The 16,685-nt window shown below is 42.5% G+C and overlaps 1 protein-coding gene across 2 annotated transcripts in view; it reads right to left on the bottom strand.

Moving 5' to 3' along the window:
* The window catches only part of phldb2b (pleckstrin homology-like domain, family B, member 2b), a 43,287-nt gene that overhangs the window by 5,734 nt on the left and 20,868 nt on the right, over positions 1-16,685 (bottom strand). Inside the window, exons 7-21 of one of the 2 annotated variants that reach the window (XM_073488733.1) lie at positions 14,229-14,413; positions 12,607-13,842; positions 8,954-9,334; positions 7,997-8,158; positions 7,710-7,847; positions 6,356-6,484; positions 4,908-5,063; positions 4,570-4,680; positions 4,368-4,442; positions 4,101-4,241; positions 3,510-3,662; positions 3,157-3,357; positions 2,648-2,791; positions 2,322-2,421; positions 684-822 (exon numbers count right to left, since the gene is read on the bottom strand). In XM_073488733.1, coding sequence (XP_073344834.1) covers positions 684-822; positions 2,322-2,421; positions 2,648-2,791; positions 3,157-3,357; positions 3,510-3,662; positions 4,101-4,241; positions 4,368-4,442; positions 4,570-4,680; positions 4,908-5,063; positions 6,356-6,484; positions 7,710-7,847; positions 7,997-8,158; positions 8,954-9,334; positions 12,607-13,842; positions 14,229-14,413 — 3,451 coding nt within the window. The remainder of the gene's footprint in view (positions 1-683; positions 823-2,321; positions 2,422-2,647; positions 2,792-3,156; positions 3,358-3,509; positions 3,663-4,100; positions 4,242-4,367; positions 4,443-4,569; positions 4,681-4,907; positions 5,064-6,355; positions 6,485-7,709; positions 7,848-7,996; positions 8,159-8,953; positions 9,335-12,606; positions 13,843-14,228; positions 14,414-16,685) is intronic. The other variant, XM_073488732.1, reaches the window with a different exon arrangement.

Here is a 16,685-nt window from a genome sequence, read left to right as displayed (position 1 = left end):
CAGAAACAAGACCATACCATTCAGAGAAACAAGAGGAGGGGAGACAAAAGACAGATGCAACCACTGGAAAAAAGGGGAAAAAGGAAAGTGAGCACACATGGTTTCAGTCTGGACGGGGGGTGGACCCCCAAATGTACCTCTGCACTCTTACCGCTTTGCTCAGGTCATATGAACCTGAGGGGATTGACTGTGAACATATGCGCTCACATGCACACAAGTCTTCCGTAACCTGACCCTTACAACACTAATCAACAGTCCCCCTTAACTCATATAACACACACAGTTCTACACATCTTATTCTCCAAGGAGGGAGCATGAAAGGCGGGAAACCTCCACACACTTTTTACATTAAGTTACTTTCTACTCTCTTTGTTTCCCCCTCCACATCCCCTTCCTTACAGTCAATGTTTCATATTATGAACACAAAGGGACATTTGTGGGTTTTCGAGTTGTCTGTCTCCTGTCACATTTCAACTTTTCAACCTTTCTTTCATTTGCTTTTTTATTTGTCTGTCAGTTTTCTCTCACTCCTTTTTCAAATCAATCTAAAGGAGTGATGAAAGTAGCACTGAGTAATGTTCACAAGCACATACTTCACATAGAAATATTCAAGCTAAACAAATTGTATACTTAAGTAGGAAACACAAAACACATGTGTAGATGCAAATGCTGGCGGTGCTTACCTGGAGACATTGTCAGGTGAGCAAGCAGAAACACTGGTTTCAATGGAGTCAGTGCTGTCCACACTCATTGTGTCAAAGGCCTGGTCACGGTAATCGAGGTAGACGTTGGTCTGGGAGGCTGCTCTGGAGCCGGGCTGACCTAGAAACACAAGCACACACAGAAAGAGAATAGAGCTTCAATAACGACTAACGTTACTTCTTCTTCTTATCCACATGTGCACAGTTGTGTTGTACCTGTCTGTGTCGCTCCATCTGGGACAACAGTTTGCCCAGGGGGCTTCAGTTTTGGATCACAAACCCCCGCCACTGTGAAACGCTCTTACACGCTCAGTGAAAATAAATCCACGCCGACTCTCGTTAAAAACGTGTCCAAATAGTAGTGCTTTCAAACAATGCTCCACAAAATGAGTACACGTAGCACGATAGAGTCCAAAGATGTTCTCAGAAGTAGAAGGAATGTTGACAAAATTGCAGTGCAGATACTTAAAAGAGAGACTTAACCGAGCCTCTGGGTACAGGAAGAAACATACAAAAAACCCTGATACCATCTGCCCCACACAGCAGACCCACCCATCTGATGAGCCAGATCAAGGGACCAAAGGGACTGAGGGACCAGATACACGTGCCAGTGTCCGGGAAAACTGCAGTGCTATCACAACACAGGGCGCACAATATTCAGAATACTGAGTTTAACTGTTTAAAAGTGCAACAGTTAGATATGAAAGATTAGTCTGCACATAAGTGATTACATTTTATTTATTCATTCAAAAAAGACCACACACATGGAAAAAAGGCTGAGCATCCTTGAAATAATTCCGTTCTTCATCTTTCAGCTAAATCTACATTCAGAACCACATGTCAGCAAAGACCCAAACAGAGGGCAAAAGGATTATAGTCAGTGCTGAGTAAAGAGCAGATTTCTTGCCGTTTGTGATAGGAAGCTGAACATTTTTTACTTCTAAGTGTTTTTTTTCGGAACAATACTTTTACCAACTAACGAACCAATTTTCAACTTGTTCATACTCAAACCAGCACCTCTGCCAAATACTCAGACACACACACAATACTCTACAGCATTTGATGGAGCAGCCCTCCTCCACTTACATTCCTGTACTATCTGTACTACCAGATAAACAAATGGGAAACACACACACCAAACCTCTAACAAGGACAGATGTTAGCATCAGTGTTCCCACGCCTTCTTAAACATCAATTACAGTGACTTTCCAGGTCCAGTTCCCTTAAATTCAAGAACCCAACACTGCTTAGTTTAAGGCACAGGTCAAAGTCAATTACTTACAACACTGAGAATTTTTAGAATGAGAAAGAGCAGAAGCTTTACAGAAGCTCTCAAACAACTATTAAAAAAAGAGAAAGAGGCTTGAATGTGTGAACTGTGCTGTGCTACAGTGATGGCAGGAAACTATGGGAGACTCACATGCAGACAGCAGAATGTACAATATCATTAGAACTTTCAATGACCAAAGTCTATTTATGTCTATTTTCAAAAATGGCTTGATTTTTTACCCTCAATTTCACTAAATTTCAATGATTTCAATGACCCATACAAACCTGTAGTAAATGAGGTGTATTTTCACGTTACAGTCCAGAGATGAGTGTGAGTGTGTGTGTTTGTACCTTTATGCAAACGTCGAGGTTCAGTGTCCTTGTTGGATAAGGAGAAAATTCTTGGAAGAATGCTGCCACAACTTGTGCTCTGTACCAGCGGCTGATGGGACTGTAAACGACCAAGAAGAGACCAAATCATTTTACTCCCACGTTTTAATAATTAAAAAAAAGACTCTGACGTGATTTTTTAAACTAAAGCAATGTATACTATTAATATAAAATTTATAATATACAATACAATTAAATGTCTACTCTAAACCAACAATAGTATCACATTACATTATTTGTATTGATTTGTGTCACTCATTCATTCATGACCATCTACATGTGTGTACCTTGTTGGGATAGCTGCGTCCAAGTGTTGCACACATGAACTGAGGGGTCATGGCAGGTGTGGTTTTCTTCCTGGGTAATGTGTCACTTAGATGGGAGCCACCATCTCTCTCAGACCTCCTCCTCTCTTCCAGCAAGCGGAATTGCTGAAAAAAACACAAACGCCAAAACAGGGTCAAAGGATATAGACAGTTAATTGATTATTCATTACATAAACATTCATCAAAATGATCCAATTAAAATCATATAACACTGTCCCATTTCTTTAAGGAAAATGTAATGACTTGACGTGCCTACGCATATTAAATGTATTAATTTTATCTATGTTTATTAATTAGCCTTTACATTAAGATCAGTCATATAAGTCAATATTTATTTATATATTATTTATTCTAATTAACACAGTCAATAAAAGCAATTGTGTGAAATGTGTATCTGGTTTCTACATAATGTGTTCGTCACATAAAAATAGACAAGCACATAGTTGCTGATACACGCACGCACACATTACCTGCCTGTGTCGGTGATGGTGTTTTTTGACAGGAAGGGGAGGTGGGGGAGAGTCAGGGAGAGGAGAGGGGTCTCGATATGACACCATGTTCTCTGGCCAATGCACAGAGGGTGTTTTGGGGAGGGGGCGGGGATTAAGGTGGGAGTAAGAAGAAGAGGAGGAAGAGGAGTGACAGTCGGCAGGTGAAGAAGAATGACAGAGCTTAAAAAAGAAAGAAAGGAACATTGTCAGAAAACGGGAAATAGTGCAATAGGAAGGAGGGAAAAGGAGAGAAAATAAGAACACTCTTCCTCACACACATACACTTTGCTAAACTACACACGCAATCCCTTAACACCACTATACGCACACACCTCATCCTCTGGTGGTTTGGGTTTGTCGCCGTCAGGGGAGGGGTTTGTCTCGGACTCAGGAGAGGCATTGACCAGGGTGAGGCGAGGGGTGGGTTTAGGCTCCCCCCTAAGCTGTGAGTAAAGCTCATTGATTTCACTGACTGTGACATAGCCCTGGAAAGTATCATGTGGAGAAATGGGGGAGAGAGAAAGGGGTGAGGCATAGCATGAAATGAGTCAGCCATACGAAGATGTTATGACAAACTTGAGAATTAGTTGTTAGAATGATGCAACATCTGGTGATTTTAATAAGTTTCAAAGCAAAAAAAGTCTTCACATATACACAAGTTACTCAGACGGTGCACTGTTATCATTCAATGAGTGAAGTACACAAGACAATAGACATTCTTAAAATGTTACCTCAGTATTAATATATGTGAGTGTAAGCTTTGCAATTAAGTCTAAGTCCAAGGGACTGGTAGTTACAACAAGAAACTGAAGAGGAGAGGAGGAACGAAGGACAGGAAGGAAGGATGAGATGGATTTGAAACAGACTATCTGGACAAAGAGGAAAACAGAAAGGGATGTTTTAGTAAAACAAGACAAGAGTACCTCAGCATTCTTGAGAAAAACAGAGGAAAAGAAGGAGGAGAGGGCGCACAAGTTGACTGGAGGAGGAGAAATTGTGGCAGAGGTAGAGTCATGGCAACGATCGCTTAAAGACTGACATACATCAGCCAGAGAGGCTGCATCCTAGTGAGCAGAGAAGGAAACCCCAGCGATTAAGAATGATGAAAATCCTGCCCACATCAGTCTAAAGGAGTTCAAAGAGGAGGACAGCTCTGATGTTGTTACCTGAAAGCTGTCAATCAAACCTACCTCTCTTAAAGTGAAACCCCGTCCACCAGTGAGGTCAGCATATTTTCTTTCCAGCATGGTGAGGTTTTCTTTCTCCTACGAGACGGAAAAGAAATGAATGAAACACAATATTAAAAATTAGAATTAACCTCTTGTGTCGGCTTCGTACACAGAAGCAAGGTTGGCCACATGCACACACATGCAAACATGAATATCCACGTACCCTCTGCAGCATTGCTTCGAGGTTGCTCCTCTCCTTCAGGAAGCTCTCCTTCTCCCGCTGAGCCTGCTGGGTAATCTGTGCTGCCTGCTTCTTTAGAGTTAAGAGTCGCTCCTGAAGAAAATGCAAAACAAGCTTACTACATGTTTCTGTCTCACTTATTGATCATGAGGATAACACTAGTGCAAAAGCTACTAAGAGAATAACGTTTACATCCTTTTCGACCATTTTAAGCAGTGAATCAACTGAAGTAGCAGATAAAATAGGGTTTGTTTCACCATAAACCAGTACCTCTTAGGCTGCACATACTGTATGCAAAATATACTGCTCCAGGCTTTTACCTTGCGAGTGACGGTGCTCCGCTGGTAGTCTGCGGTCTCCCGGAGAAGCTGCTGCGTGTGGGTCTCTTTCTCCTCGTCCTGCCTGCTCTCTCGCTCCAGCTGCTGGAACTCCAGGTCCTCAAAACGCTTCGTCTCCGTCTCAAGCACCTCACAGTCCTGACAAACAAACACACGAACACAAGAAACAATGCCCAGGTAAACGAGCAGGACAAAGGACTGCATGTATACAGGACAGATTTATCTACACATACTTTTTACAGGTCATACACTTCAGAAACATGCAAGATGCAGACATGGAGGTAAGAAAATACCAGTATACAAGACCAGAGGATTTGTACTCAGAGCATACACAGGGAATGAATTGCAGTTAAATGCATGCAAATGCACCAGTTTAACAAAACATAAAGATTTACATCAAAATGACATAGTAATATATTAGGTAATTTGGTTCAAACATATGGTGATTGATGCTTAATTGATCAATTAATTAAACAAACAAACAATCAATAGACAACATTTAATAGATAACGTGTACATGCAAGTGTTCATGAGCAACCTGCACATTATTTCCAGTATGGTGACAATAACATTGTAAAAATTCAGAAATATGCAAGCAATTATGTATCAAAGACACTTGGTCATCCCAGAATACACCGACATAGACAAAGCAAACCAGACACACAGTTCCCTGATGTTTCGACACCACTTAAACGTCATGCGGACTGTTCCACCAATGCATAACCAGGATCCGAATAAACATGCAACATGTTGCATACTGTAAGCATTCCCCCAAAATACAAATGATTTAAGTGTTTCCTCCTCAAATAATAAACATAATGTTTTGTTGGACGACACCAGAGCACCCAGAGAAAACCCATGCATGTTAGGTTAACTTGAGTCTCTGAATTGCCCGTGGGTGTGATTTTGAGCGTGAATAGTTGTCCATCTCTACATGGCAGTGCGCATCCCAAATACTACAGGCTCAACCATTCTGATGAAATTAAGAGATGTGCAGAGCTAGACATAGACATGAGAGAACATGAACCAGGTAAAGATCAAAGGTGGCAAAGGGGCAGAGAGCTCAGGACAGAAAATGTGTTCACATGCAAGTCCAAGTATGCGAGCATCGCATGTCTCTTTCTATGTGAGTCTGTTCATGTTTAGGCGAACACCCGTCTACATATATTGTATGTTTTGAGTGTCAATGTAAATATGTGCACATATATCTGCTTTAGTCCTGGATTTCCTCTATCAGTGTATCTTTGCAAATTTGTTGTTGTTATGTTGAGCAAACTTGCTTCTAGGCTTGTCTACATGTTGCATTTAGTCATCATGGATTCATTGGTTTACACACTCAAGTACATACTGTATCTTCCTGTGTGTGTGTCTGTGAAGTGTGTGTGTGTGTGTGTGTGTGTGTGTGTGTGTGTGTGTGTGTGTGTACTGACCCTGGCCAGCTGCTCCTGCAGGGGCTCCTTGGTGGCCTCAGGGCAGCTGTCCAGCTGGGAGCGCTGCTCACACACAATCTGAGCCAACCTCTCTACTCTGCCCCTTTCTGCCTGCAGCAACTCACACGCCTGGCATACACACATGTGCATACACATAGACGCACATACATGCCCACAGAAACACGCATGTACACGTTTGTTTGTGTGTACATACAATGCACACACGCACACACACATACAGGACAGAGAGAGGATGGCAGCGTTAGTGGGACTGGGGTGCCACAGTTAGTCACTACGGCGACCAGCAAGATTAGCATGGAGGGAGGGGGGAGGAGACAAAGCTGGAGAAAAAAATCTATCAAAAGGGATGGAGAACTGGGGAGGAATTAAGTAGAAAAGGAGGCATGAAGGTAGTATGAATGAGTTCCTTCTCCTGCCTTTCGTCCTCTGTCTGTTTGAATGGAAATGATTGAGGGAATGGGTGAGAAGGGATGGCCAAGTAGATTAATGGTCCTCAACAAATACAGACACCCAAAATCTGTGCAAGCACTCAACTACACCTGCTCTTCAACAGACTATTTCAACATTAAGGGCAACACTTAACAATCTGATCGTTCTGTCTCTCTTTCCCTCTGTTTCGTTCAGTATCATGATGCGGTTTTATCTTGTACACTCCAGATGAGAACATCCTGATACGCAACCAAAGTGTGCGCACGCAAACACACATACACAGAACAAATTCAGTCTGTTTATCCACTTACACTTTCCACCCTGTCGATGATACCATATATTGGTTTAAATATATACACATACACACACACTTTCCCACAACCACGGTCCTCCCGCAGGAGTGTGTGTAAGATAGGATCACTTGGTGACCGCTATACCCCGAGCAGTATTAACAGATATATATTTGGACCAGAGACAGCATGAGAAGGATTAACACCTACCAGTGAGTCACATGACCCGTAAATGTTTGACAGTCTCAGAGCAGCGTATGTATTTTCAATACCATATGCTCACATACACCTTTGGAGGGGAAATGCATGTTGCTGGTGAAACCCAGTGTTTACGTTTGAAGAGGATATTATAAGAGTACACAGTACGTTTCTCCACTCTTCCCTATATCAATATCACTTCCCAGCCCCTCAGCAAAGAACCTCAAACAATTTGCAGAAGATGCATCATAAAGCCTCTTGGTCTGTGAATTAATGCTCTCTGCATTTCAAGTGTCATCTCATTTTTTGACCCACAAGTTTATTAAGTGTCAGTCTCTGTGTCAGCCATTATGAATCCCTGTGAGGTTTCCCTCTCACTCTCATTGTTTCTCGTTGAAGCGGAGCCTGTTAAATACCTTCTCTTTTTCCTGTTGGGACTTGGTCTCTAGGTCAGCCATCTTGTTGTGAAGTGCTTCCAGAGCATCTTTTTCCTGTTGGAGAGCAGCAACCTCTGACTCCATCTCAGCCTCCACCAGAGCTTGCTCAACCTCCACCTAAAATAAAATACACACCAATGAGTAAGCCATTTACTTAGTTTTATTTAAACCTATACATAACACTACTTAATAATGTCCGATTTTAGCCTACAAAATTGTTGAGATTTTAACATTTTTGTTGCTGCTTCTGTCTGTCTTCTCTTTACCTCTCGGGCAGATTCCTCCACTTGGTTGTCCAGCTCTTTGATCTTTTGCTCCACCTCCTCCATGTTGTTCAGCACCTGGATCCTCTCCTCTTCCACACGCCTCACTTCCTCCTCCGAAGGCCTTACTTCCTGTCCACGACGACGAGCTGCATCATCTAAAGCCTGGTAACGACGTCAATCAACACAGATAATCAAAGATTGAACCACTGTTAAGATGTAGTTAAAGCTTACACTGGAGATTCACTTCCATCATTCGTTCCCTGCTGGACATTTTTATCGAATGAAATCTAAATCTTATATTCTAGCCTCCTAATATTTGCATATATGCAAATTTCTGTTATTTTACACTGACAAATCATGAGCAGACACAAGCACACATACACCCACACACACAAACAGCAGCTGTTGATTCTAAATGGTAACACTTGCCTGCACTAATCTAATAAATGGGCTGTAAATATCTCCCATCTGTGTATGTGAAGGATGTGTATATCCTTGTCACTCTCATATTTTCCAAAAAAAAACTGGGAGCATAAACACTTCGCACATTAATCCTGATTTATCTTTTAAGAAGCTGACCAAAGTCAAAGGTGCTACTATATGAGTCTTGTACTCTTTTCATTCAGGAGATGTATATGATGCACATTTGAAAGAGGTTTACTGTGCAGGATTTTCCTACAAAACAACGTATAGACTCATACATGAATAATCACTTATGACCTAATAGAAGTGTATGACAGAGCCTGTATCTGCAGAGACTTTGCATTTGGACTGTATTTATTATTTTAATAAAGTATTTTGCTGTGTTTGGGACTTTCCCGGACATCCGACATTCTGGAGAGATATGTAACTGTTGAGTCTCATTCCCAGGTTACCAAAAAAGTGACAGAGTCGGTACCCTGTTACATGCTTGACAACAACTAAAGATGTGACATTAGTAAGAGCACTCTTTTGTACCTCATTGGTCCTTTGTGTGCGTGGAGAAGGTGAGGGGGCGAAGCTTCGCAGACTGACAGCGGGTGATTCTGCCCTGTTGTCTCGGTGGCCGCTGCTACGCCTCCGTCGTACCTGTAGATCATCATCGTAGTAACCATTCTCTGATCCGGGGGAGGCCATGTGACCATTCCCCATTGTTCCATTGATGGCTGAAGAGTCCGAAAAGACAGATGGTGTGTCATCATCGTCGTCGTCATTAAGTTGAAGCTTCTCGAGCTCCTGGTTGATCTTTTGGAGATCGGCCACAGCTGAATTGGGACTCGTGGCCGTGCCATCTCCATCTCTGTCAGCCCGGCCAAGCTCTGAACACAAGGACAGGATGGTCTCCAGCCGCTGTCGCTCCTGTGGTAAGCGCAAATGCATAGGAACACACACATACATGTATGAGTTATATCATGTAGAGGTGGCATTCTTTATGTTGTTTTCTTGAGTTATCTTGTGGTTATTTAAAAAGAGCAGTAATTTAGGTTGTGTAGTTATCTTTGTGAGCAGGTTGTGATTTTACTTCAAAGAGGGGTAAATCTAGTAACTCTGACTAACAAACACAAAAGTCCCCACTATTTTAGTCTAAACTCAGTCAATCCACTGCCTCTTTGACACAAGTGTCAGGGTGCTACACAAATACAGTCCAACCCTAAGTTTTTTAATAAAACCCTGACATTTCTATTAAGCCCTACAGTGGTGCTGGATACGTTTACGGAATATATAACAACATTATAAGGTGATATAATATTAAACAGACCACAAACAGATCATTCACACTACCTATTCAAAACCAGTAAATACATTTTTTATACTTATTCTATCATTCTATGTCTTCACATAGATCCATGTGTTTTTTTTCTAGTTGGTTAAAATAATTGCACAAATCAAATGTTGTGTTATGTTCCATACTAGAAAGAAATGAACACAACAGCTCAGCTAGTATTATTTCTTTCCATCATAAAATCTAGTTTCCAATGCTCAGGTTACCTGAGGAAGCATTGCAGAAGTCAATCCCTCGAGTTAAAATGTCCTTGTTCTAAAATACTCTCTGTACCATCCTCGCTTGTAGGGAATTAACATGCTCCAGGTTAGATACCATTTGAGTAATCTAGAAAGAACATTTCTTCTCACTAAAAATCCCTGGAGCAAGAGTTCCCCTTTCCACAGTTCTGCCTGCCTGACCACAGCTATATGGAGAGCTACGGAGGCTACGCAGAGTCAAAATACCCTCTCATAGATTCAGCAGTAACTTCTCTGTAGTGAGAGGTATGTAAGCTGCACAGCAAGCCTGTGTAAGTAATATTAGAGAGGGAGAGGAGGGACAGAGGTGTGTATGTGTTTGTGTGTGTGAGTGAGAAAGAGAGGCAGTAAGCTAATGAGATGGTGGACAGCTGTCAACTATGATCGGAAGTGTGCACGAGAACAGGCCATGACTTCAAACACAGGAATGTGTCTGTGTGTACTGCCACTGCGGAAACAAGACACTTTCCAGGGAATAGTGCTCCAGGAAGGAATCTGAACCAGGTGAAGTTTGGACTATGAAAGTCTCGAGACAGTAATCTGCCTGTTTAAAAAGGCTGAAGAGAGACATCCTATTTAGGAAAAGCCTCAGAGCATGACACATACAATATTTTGCCTATTATTTAATCCATTATTTCAGAAATCAAATATAATGCAGGATAATCTAGGTGTGGGGAAATCAAAATATATAAAAAAGCTATTTATTTAAATATATATAAATAATTAATCCCTATGCAAAGTGCCTATCAGTGGAATGATCTTTTGTATGTGTGTGAATAAACACAAACAAATATACACGCCCGATCTATAGTGTGTAATTTGAACCAGGGGCTGAGGCAAATCAAGCCTGTGTCAGTTTGTCACCTTGTTCTATTCTAATAGCCACAAGCCTCTGTGGAGCCCTTATAGTAATCAGCTGTCAACTAGAGAGAGACAGATGGAGAGAGAGACAGGGAAAGGGAGACAAAAGACACATCGAAGAAGAACAGTGGGAGAGACAGAGAGAAAACCAGGAAAAGACAAAACAGTGGAAATGAGTGTGAGGAAATAGAAGAGCGGAAACTAGAAGGGTAATAGGAGCTGGTACTTTGGCCTGACACATTGTGAAGAAAAAGAAAATCAATGAAATTAAAGTAGTCTGACCTCTCTATCTCTATAACTATGATTTCTCAGTCTCTTATAAGTAGCAACCATTACAGCTGCAGATTCCAAATTATTTATACTAAAAAGACTTGCAAACGTGGACTGATGGAATATAATAACCAACACTTAACCAAACCCCACCAAATGCATCTAAGCTGTAAATCCTAAAGTAAAGATGTAATGGTAATCTCTATTATTTTTGTATCTCTCTTCTTTTTGTTGCTGGAAACATCCCCAAATAGCTGTTTATGCACACAACCAAACAGCAATTTGGCACGATGAGACTACATGTTTCCTGTACTACCACTAGAGGGCAGACAAGGTTAAGACAAGGTTTTCCAGAGCTTGTGCCATGGATTTAGGAGATACTGCTAGTGACTAACTTATGAAGTCCAGCTAAAAGTAGTCCATAGTTTTGTTATGTATTATTCAGAACAACACAAAACAATTACTTTGACAATTAATTATAGATGCTTAAATCAATGTCTGATTGACCAAAAAAACAAAAAACAAATAAAACTTGTTGTAAATCAAACCACATTAAATGCAACACTGCTTGGGTTAAATCAATGTTCCATGTTGAGTAAAAAGATTGGCTCTCTGATCAAAGCAGGAGAGGCAGGTCCACAATATTCCACTTTGAAAATGTAACTGCAATCCAAAATATGTGGAGGCTAGCTGAAAGCCACAGTGAAGCTTGGGAAACAGTTTGGTTTGTACATCATCCAGAAAACTATTTCTCACAGTTACACCACCAGTTCACTTTGCAGAACATGGCTGCGTGACAAAGAGACAAATAAAGAGAGAAGGATTGTGGGATTATGAGTCCAGTCGTCATTATATGTTGAGCATCTGTGTGTTTATCCACCTGCTACACTATGAGTCTGCTCTCTAATCTTCTTGGTTTCTGTAACCAACATCTGACTGATGTGTTCTGTGGCTCCTCAGCGGCCCGTACCGCACTGGGCGGACCTCCAGATGACTGACATAAACACACAGCACACTTACACAAACACACACTATCCAAGCGCGGGGTTAAGAATAGTCCTGTTAGTACGGGCTAACTGCCAGAACCATCTGTTTAATGGTGAACCTCACTTTCACTGAGTGAGTGTGAGGCATTCCTTAACTCATTCCATTTCTTGTATGTACTTATGTAATTGCTTGTCTATGCAAAACAACAGCCATCTTCAACTGCAAATAAAAACTTATATACCTGTCTGCTTTCAGTAATCTGAACAGCGACCAAAAGTTAACCTGTCAATAGTCTATCTGCATATTTAACTAATTTACACATAACACCACGGGATGCAGTCAGTATCACAGGTTATATTTACACATGTATACAGTGTCATTTGATATAAATGACAATATGTTGCTATAATCTAAATAAGCTGATGCTGAGGACATGCAAGATAATTGATGTCCTCTGTTTAACCCCCATGTGCAAACACACTAAAACTCACCAGTCTCTCCACCTCCTGCTCACGGAGTCTCTCCTCTTTTTGGCGGTGGTGGTAGTCAGTCAGCTCCTCCTTCCCACTCAGTGAGCTGATACTCCCTCTTCTTTCCCTGAAACCCCCCGGTGGGGTAACTCCTGCTTTTCCAAATGACTGCCTCCTCTCGCCCAGCCCCATCCCAGGTTCCAGCCCGGCCTTCCCAAATGAAGACCTCCTTTCTCCAAGTCCAAGCCCTGGGGCAGCGGTGAGTTCTAGGCCGACCCCTCGCCTCTCCTTCTCCCCTAAATACAGCTCCATTCCAGAGGAGACTCCACGGCTGGCTAGCCGTTCCATTTCTGGGGGGCTGGAACTTGTGGAGCTGATGGAGCCCATTGAGCTAGTGGAGGTCAGGCTGAGTTTTTTGGCCACACGGGGTGAAGAGGAGCCTCCTGCCCTGGATGGGATGGTCACATCAGGTGGGGCGGTTGTGGAAGAGATTGGGGGGGTGGTGGGGGGCAAGTTCTTAGGGGTGGAGAGGGAGATAGACAGAACACCTTCTCCCTGGGTTGTGGCCTGGATTTGATTCCTGTTGGAGGAGAGCTGGCTGGAGTTACTGGAGTTGTGGTTGAGGTCAGGGCTGGCATTCTGGCTGTTGTAATGATCTTTGCTATATTTGTAACTCCCAGCAATGTCAGACCGTCGCGGGGGCAGCGTAGACAAAGTCATGATTCCGTTGTTGTTGTCACGGGGAGATGGAGAAGGGCAGAGGCGCGGCAGCGAGCGGCTGTGGCCTCCTCCCGTCATCCCGCTCAGCGAGCCTGCTGAGTATTTCCTGGTTCGACTGCTGGGCAATGGCTCTTGGTTGCCAAAGCTACGACGGCCAAGACGGGGGCTTGATGGCATGCTGGCCGCACCTCCACCTGAGGGAGCGCGGGATGAGGAGGAGGAGGGAGGAGGAAGAGAGAGGAGGTAGCTACTGCTACCATCAACGGAAACAGAGGAGCCTCCACCATTCCACGTGGACAGTAAAGAAGAGGAGCCCGGGTTGTGCATCCGTCGGCTATCGCTAAAGTTGTCCTGGTTGCGACCTGTGGAGGTGCGGGAGGACATAGAGGAGGAAGGGTCGGATCGTCGTCCAGGGGAAAGAGGGGGAGCAGATTTCAAAGACATGGGCGGACGATCTGTGCCATAGAAACGCCGTGCCTGTTCTTGGTAGGCTGACGAGGATATGGCAGGACTTGTGATAGGCGTGGTTGGTGGAGACTGAGAATGGACAAAAATATATTACAACTTCAAATACTTAAATGTGTTATCTTATCATCATATCTAATGCAATACAAAATATGACAGAGGTAGATACAGAGAGAAATATATGGAGAAAATAATGAGCCTAGTGAGGCTTTAGCACATAAGCACTCCTCCACTCCTGTTGTGACAGAAACAAGAGTATTGAGTAAATCTTATGTTGCCAGTTAAACACTGCAGTAGCCCAAGATAATGGATAAACCCTAGTTAGCTATGGTTGGTCTTGTGGATAATGAGTAAACTCTGATTAGCTCTGTTGAGCCCAAGACAAACATTCTAGCTAACAATACAGACTCTGCAAGCCGTGTTAGAGCAGAGTAATAAATCTTAAAATGATAGCTGACCTGTGTCACAGTGAAGTAGGAGGGGTTGGCATTCCCGTTGGCTCTCAGGCTGTTCTCCAGGGCAATCTTCTTGCGCTGCAGGGTGTCCATCAAGTCCCGGAGCTCAGAGGCTGATCGCATGCCCCGAGCACTGCTGGTGCCGCCCACCACTGCATGGCTATAGTCACTGCTAAACTTCAGGTAGTCTGGAGATGGGAAACAGAAAAAATGGAGCAGAAATAAAATAGATAATTTTGGAAAGTGCAGACACACAAATACAGGTGAACATTAAGAGAAACAGCGAAATATACAGTATATATGGGGAAACAAAGAGGGATATGGAGTAGGGTGAACGATATGCCAACAATCATATTACAATTAATCTGACGGATATTGTGATGGTGAAATGAGTCACGATTTTAGTGTATACAATAATTTTGCATTATTTAGGTTTATATAAAAAATATTATTGAGTGATTCTTTTTGTTGGGGTATTACACACACGTTTCCTTATGTCTAGAAAATTTGATTTGTAGGCCGGGGGTCTATGTAGCACCACAATGCTTTATTTATAATGATGTATTGTGAAAAATTTGTCCTTATCAAAAAAATGCTGCTCCTGTGATTTGGATATTACACTTGGCCATATTGCATAATTGTTAAGCCCTAATATGTAGGGAACCGTGTGTAAAGAGAAAGAAAAATAAGAGGGAAGCAGTATAACTAGGATAAGCGATGGCGGGGCATGTCATTTTTTAAGTTCTGTTCGTATAAAACAACAAAGATCAGTAACAGGAAAAGAAGGGAAAAGATGCAAAAAATGGAGGGGCATAGAGTCATAAATGGTGGCAGAGGAGAGAAAGTGAGAAGTTGTGTATGTACCTGAAGCTGCAGCTATTCATAGATTAGGTCCTTGGCAGGACAAACCCAGCCCAAGCAATCCACAACTGGCAGCAAATCACCAAGAATAGGCTTCAACTTACACACAAACACACACTGCTTGCAAATACACTCTTGCACAAAACCATCCATTAGATCCAAGACAAACATTTTAACTCCAATTCTAGCTCAGCTCCTCAGAGTAGGATTTGGGGAAATGAAAAAGACCACATGATATTCTGGAATACCCTCGAGAGGCCCCCCGCCCTCTCTAAAGCCTTTATTTAAAGCAGTTTCAGCAGTAAGGGGGTCTCTTTTTTAAACCTCAACTGAGTCAGGTTTGACTTCCTTCCTGCTAAATCTTACCAAAACAAATGACCCAAAACTATTTTTACTTGGTTAAATATTGCTGAGGTTGGCAGCACTATATTTGACAAATAGCACTGGTTCCAATTTGCTGTGCAGAATTCCCAAAAAAAAAAAACCCTCCCTAAATGTTATCCTGTGTTCAAAAATACAGGTAAAAACACTTAGGAGAAAGCAATGTGGGAGAAACATACCCTTTTTTTAATTCATCTGTGGCTTTATGTGGAAAAGAAGCTATTACAATGTTCCAGCTTAGACCACCCAGTGTTTAACTGTCAAACACACCCACACACACGCACAAAAGCTTTCCATATAACTGACAACTGCGGGCCCGCCTGAGAGAAGCACACACATGTGTACATGTGCCGAGAGTGTACATATGTGCTAAAGAATATAAGCATAAGTGAGAATATTCAGCTGCACATTATAAAAGAAAGTAGAGTAACTAACAGCGCACGTCATAGCTGAACAAAGCCTGTGTGAGTAAATGTCAAACCTTACATGGTGGAGAGAAATGGGGCAGAAAATTAAAGACATCATAAGATCCAGAAGCACTCACACAGACACACACATGCAGGGTGTTTGTGTCCATACATGGGCAGATTTATACCGGAGGCCTGAAGTGCTCTGACTATTCTCTTCTATGCCCCGCTCCTTTCACTTTGTGTGGGAGTCCTCACTTTAGGTGCGTGTTTCAGAGTGTGAGTCTTGGCAATCGGGAGGATAACGGTAAAGATTTTGGCTGCCTGTTATGGAGAGTTTGCTGAGAGTGTGTGTTTGAATGTGAGTGCGCGAGAGATGAAAGTAATTTCTACAAAAACATCAGAGAAGCTGGAAAAGAGAGGAGTGCATTCCTTATGTCTAGAAGTTTAAAGAGCAAGGATTCCACTCATTATGGTATTATGTTATGTTTTATGGCACACACACACCCACACCCACACCCACACACACACACACACACACACACACACACACACACACACACCTTGCTCAGAGCCCGATCAATCACAAAGAAGAGTCCAGCTGTATCACCAAGGCACCAGATGACAAAAACATTCCATTATGCTTCAAATTTAAGCTTTAGCATGTGTGTGACAGTGAGAACGTATGTTTAGGAAAGACATATGAGAGGCCTGAAAGAAATACCTGCCCCCAACCTCCACTTCAGTCTCACTGACACACACTCAAGACTAACACCCAAATCTCACACACCTGTCTGGGTCATGTTATCTA

The sequence above is a fragment of the Pagrus major genome, chromosome 19 (genome assembly GCF_040436345.1).
Source record: "Pagrus major chromosome 19, Pma_NU_1.0".
Lineage (NCBI taxonomy): Eukaryota > Metazoa > Chordata > Actinopteri > Spariformes > Sparidae > Pagrus > Pagrus major.
This window is presented reverse-complemented; position numbering and strand designations above follow the sequence as displayed.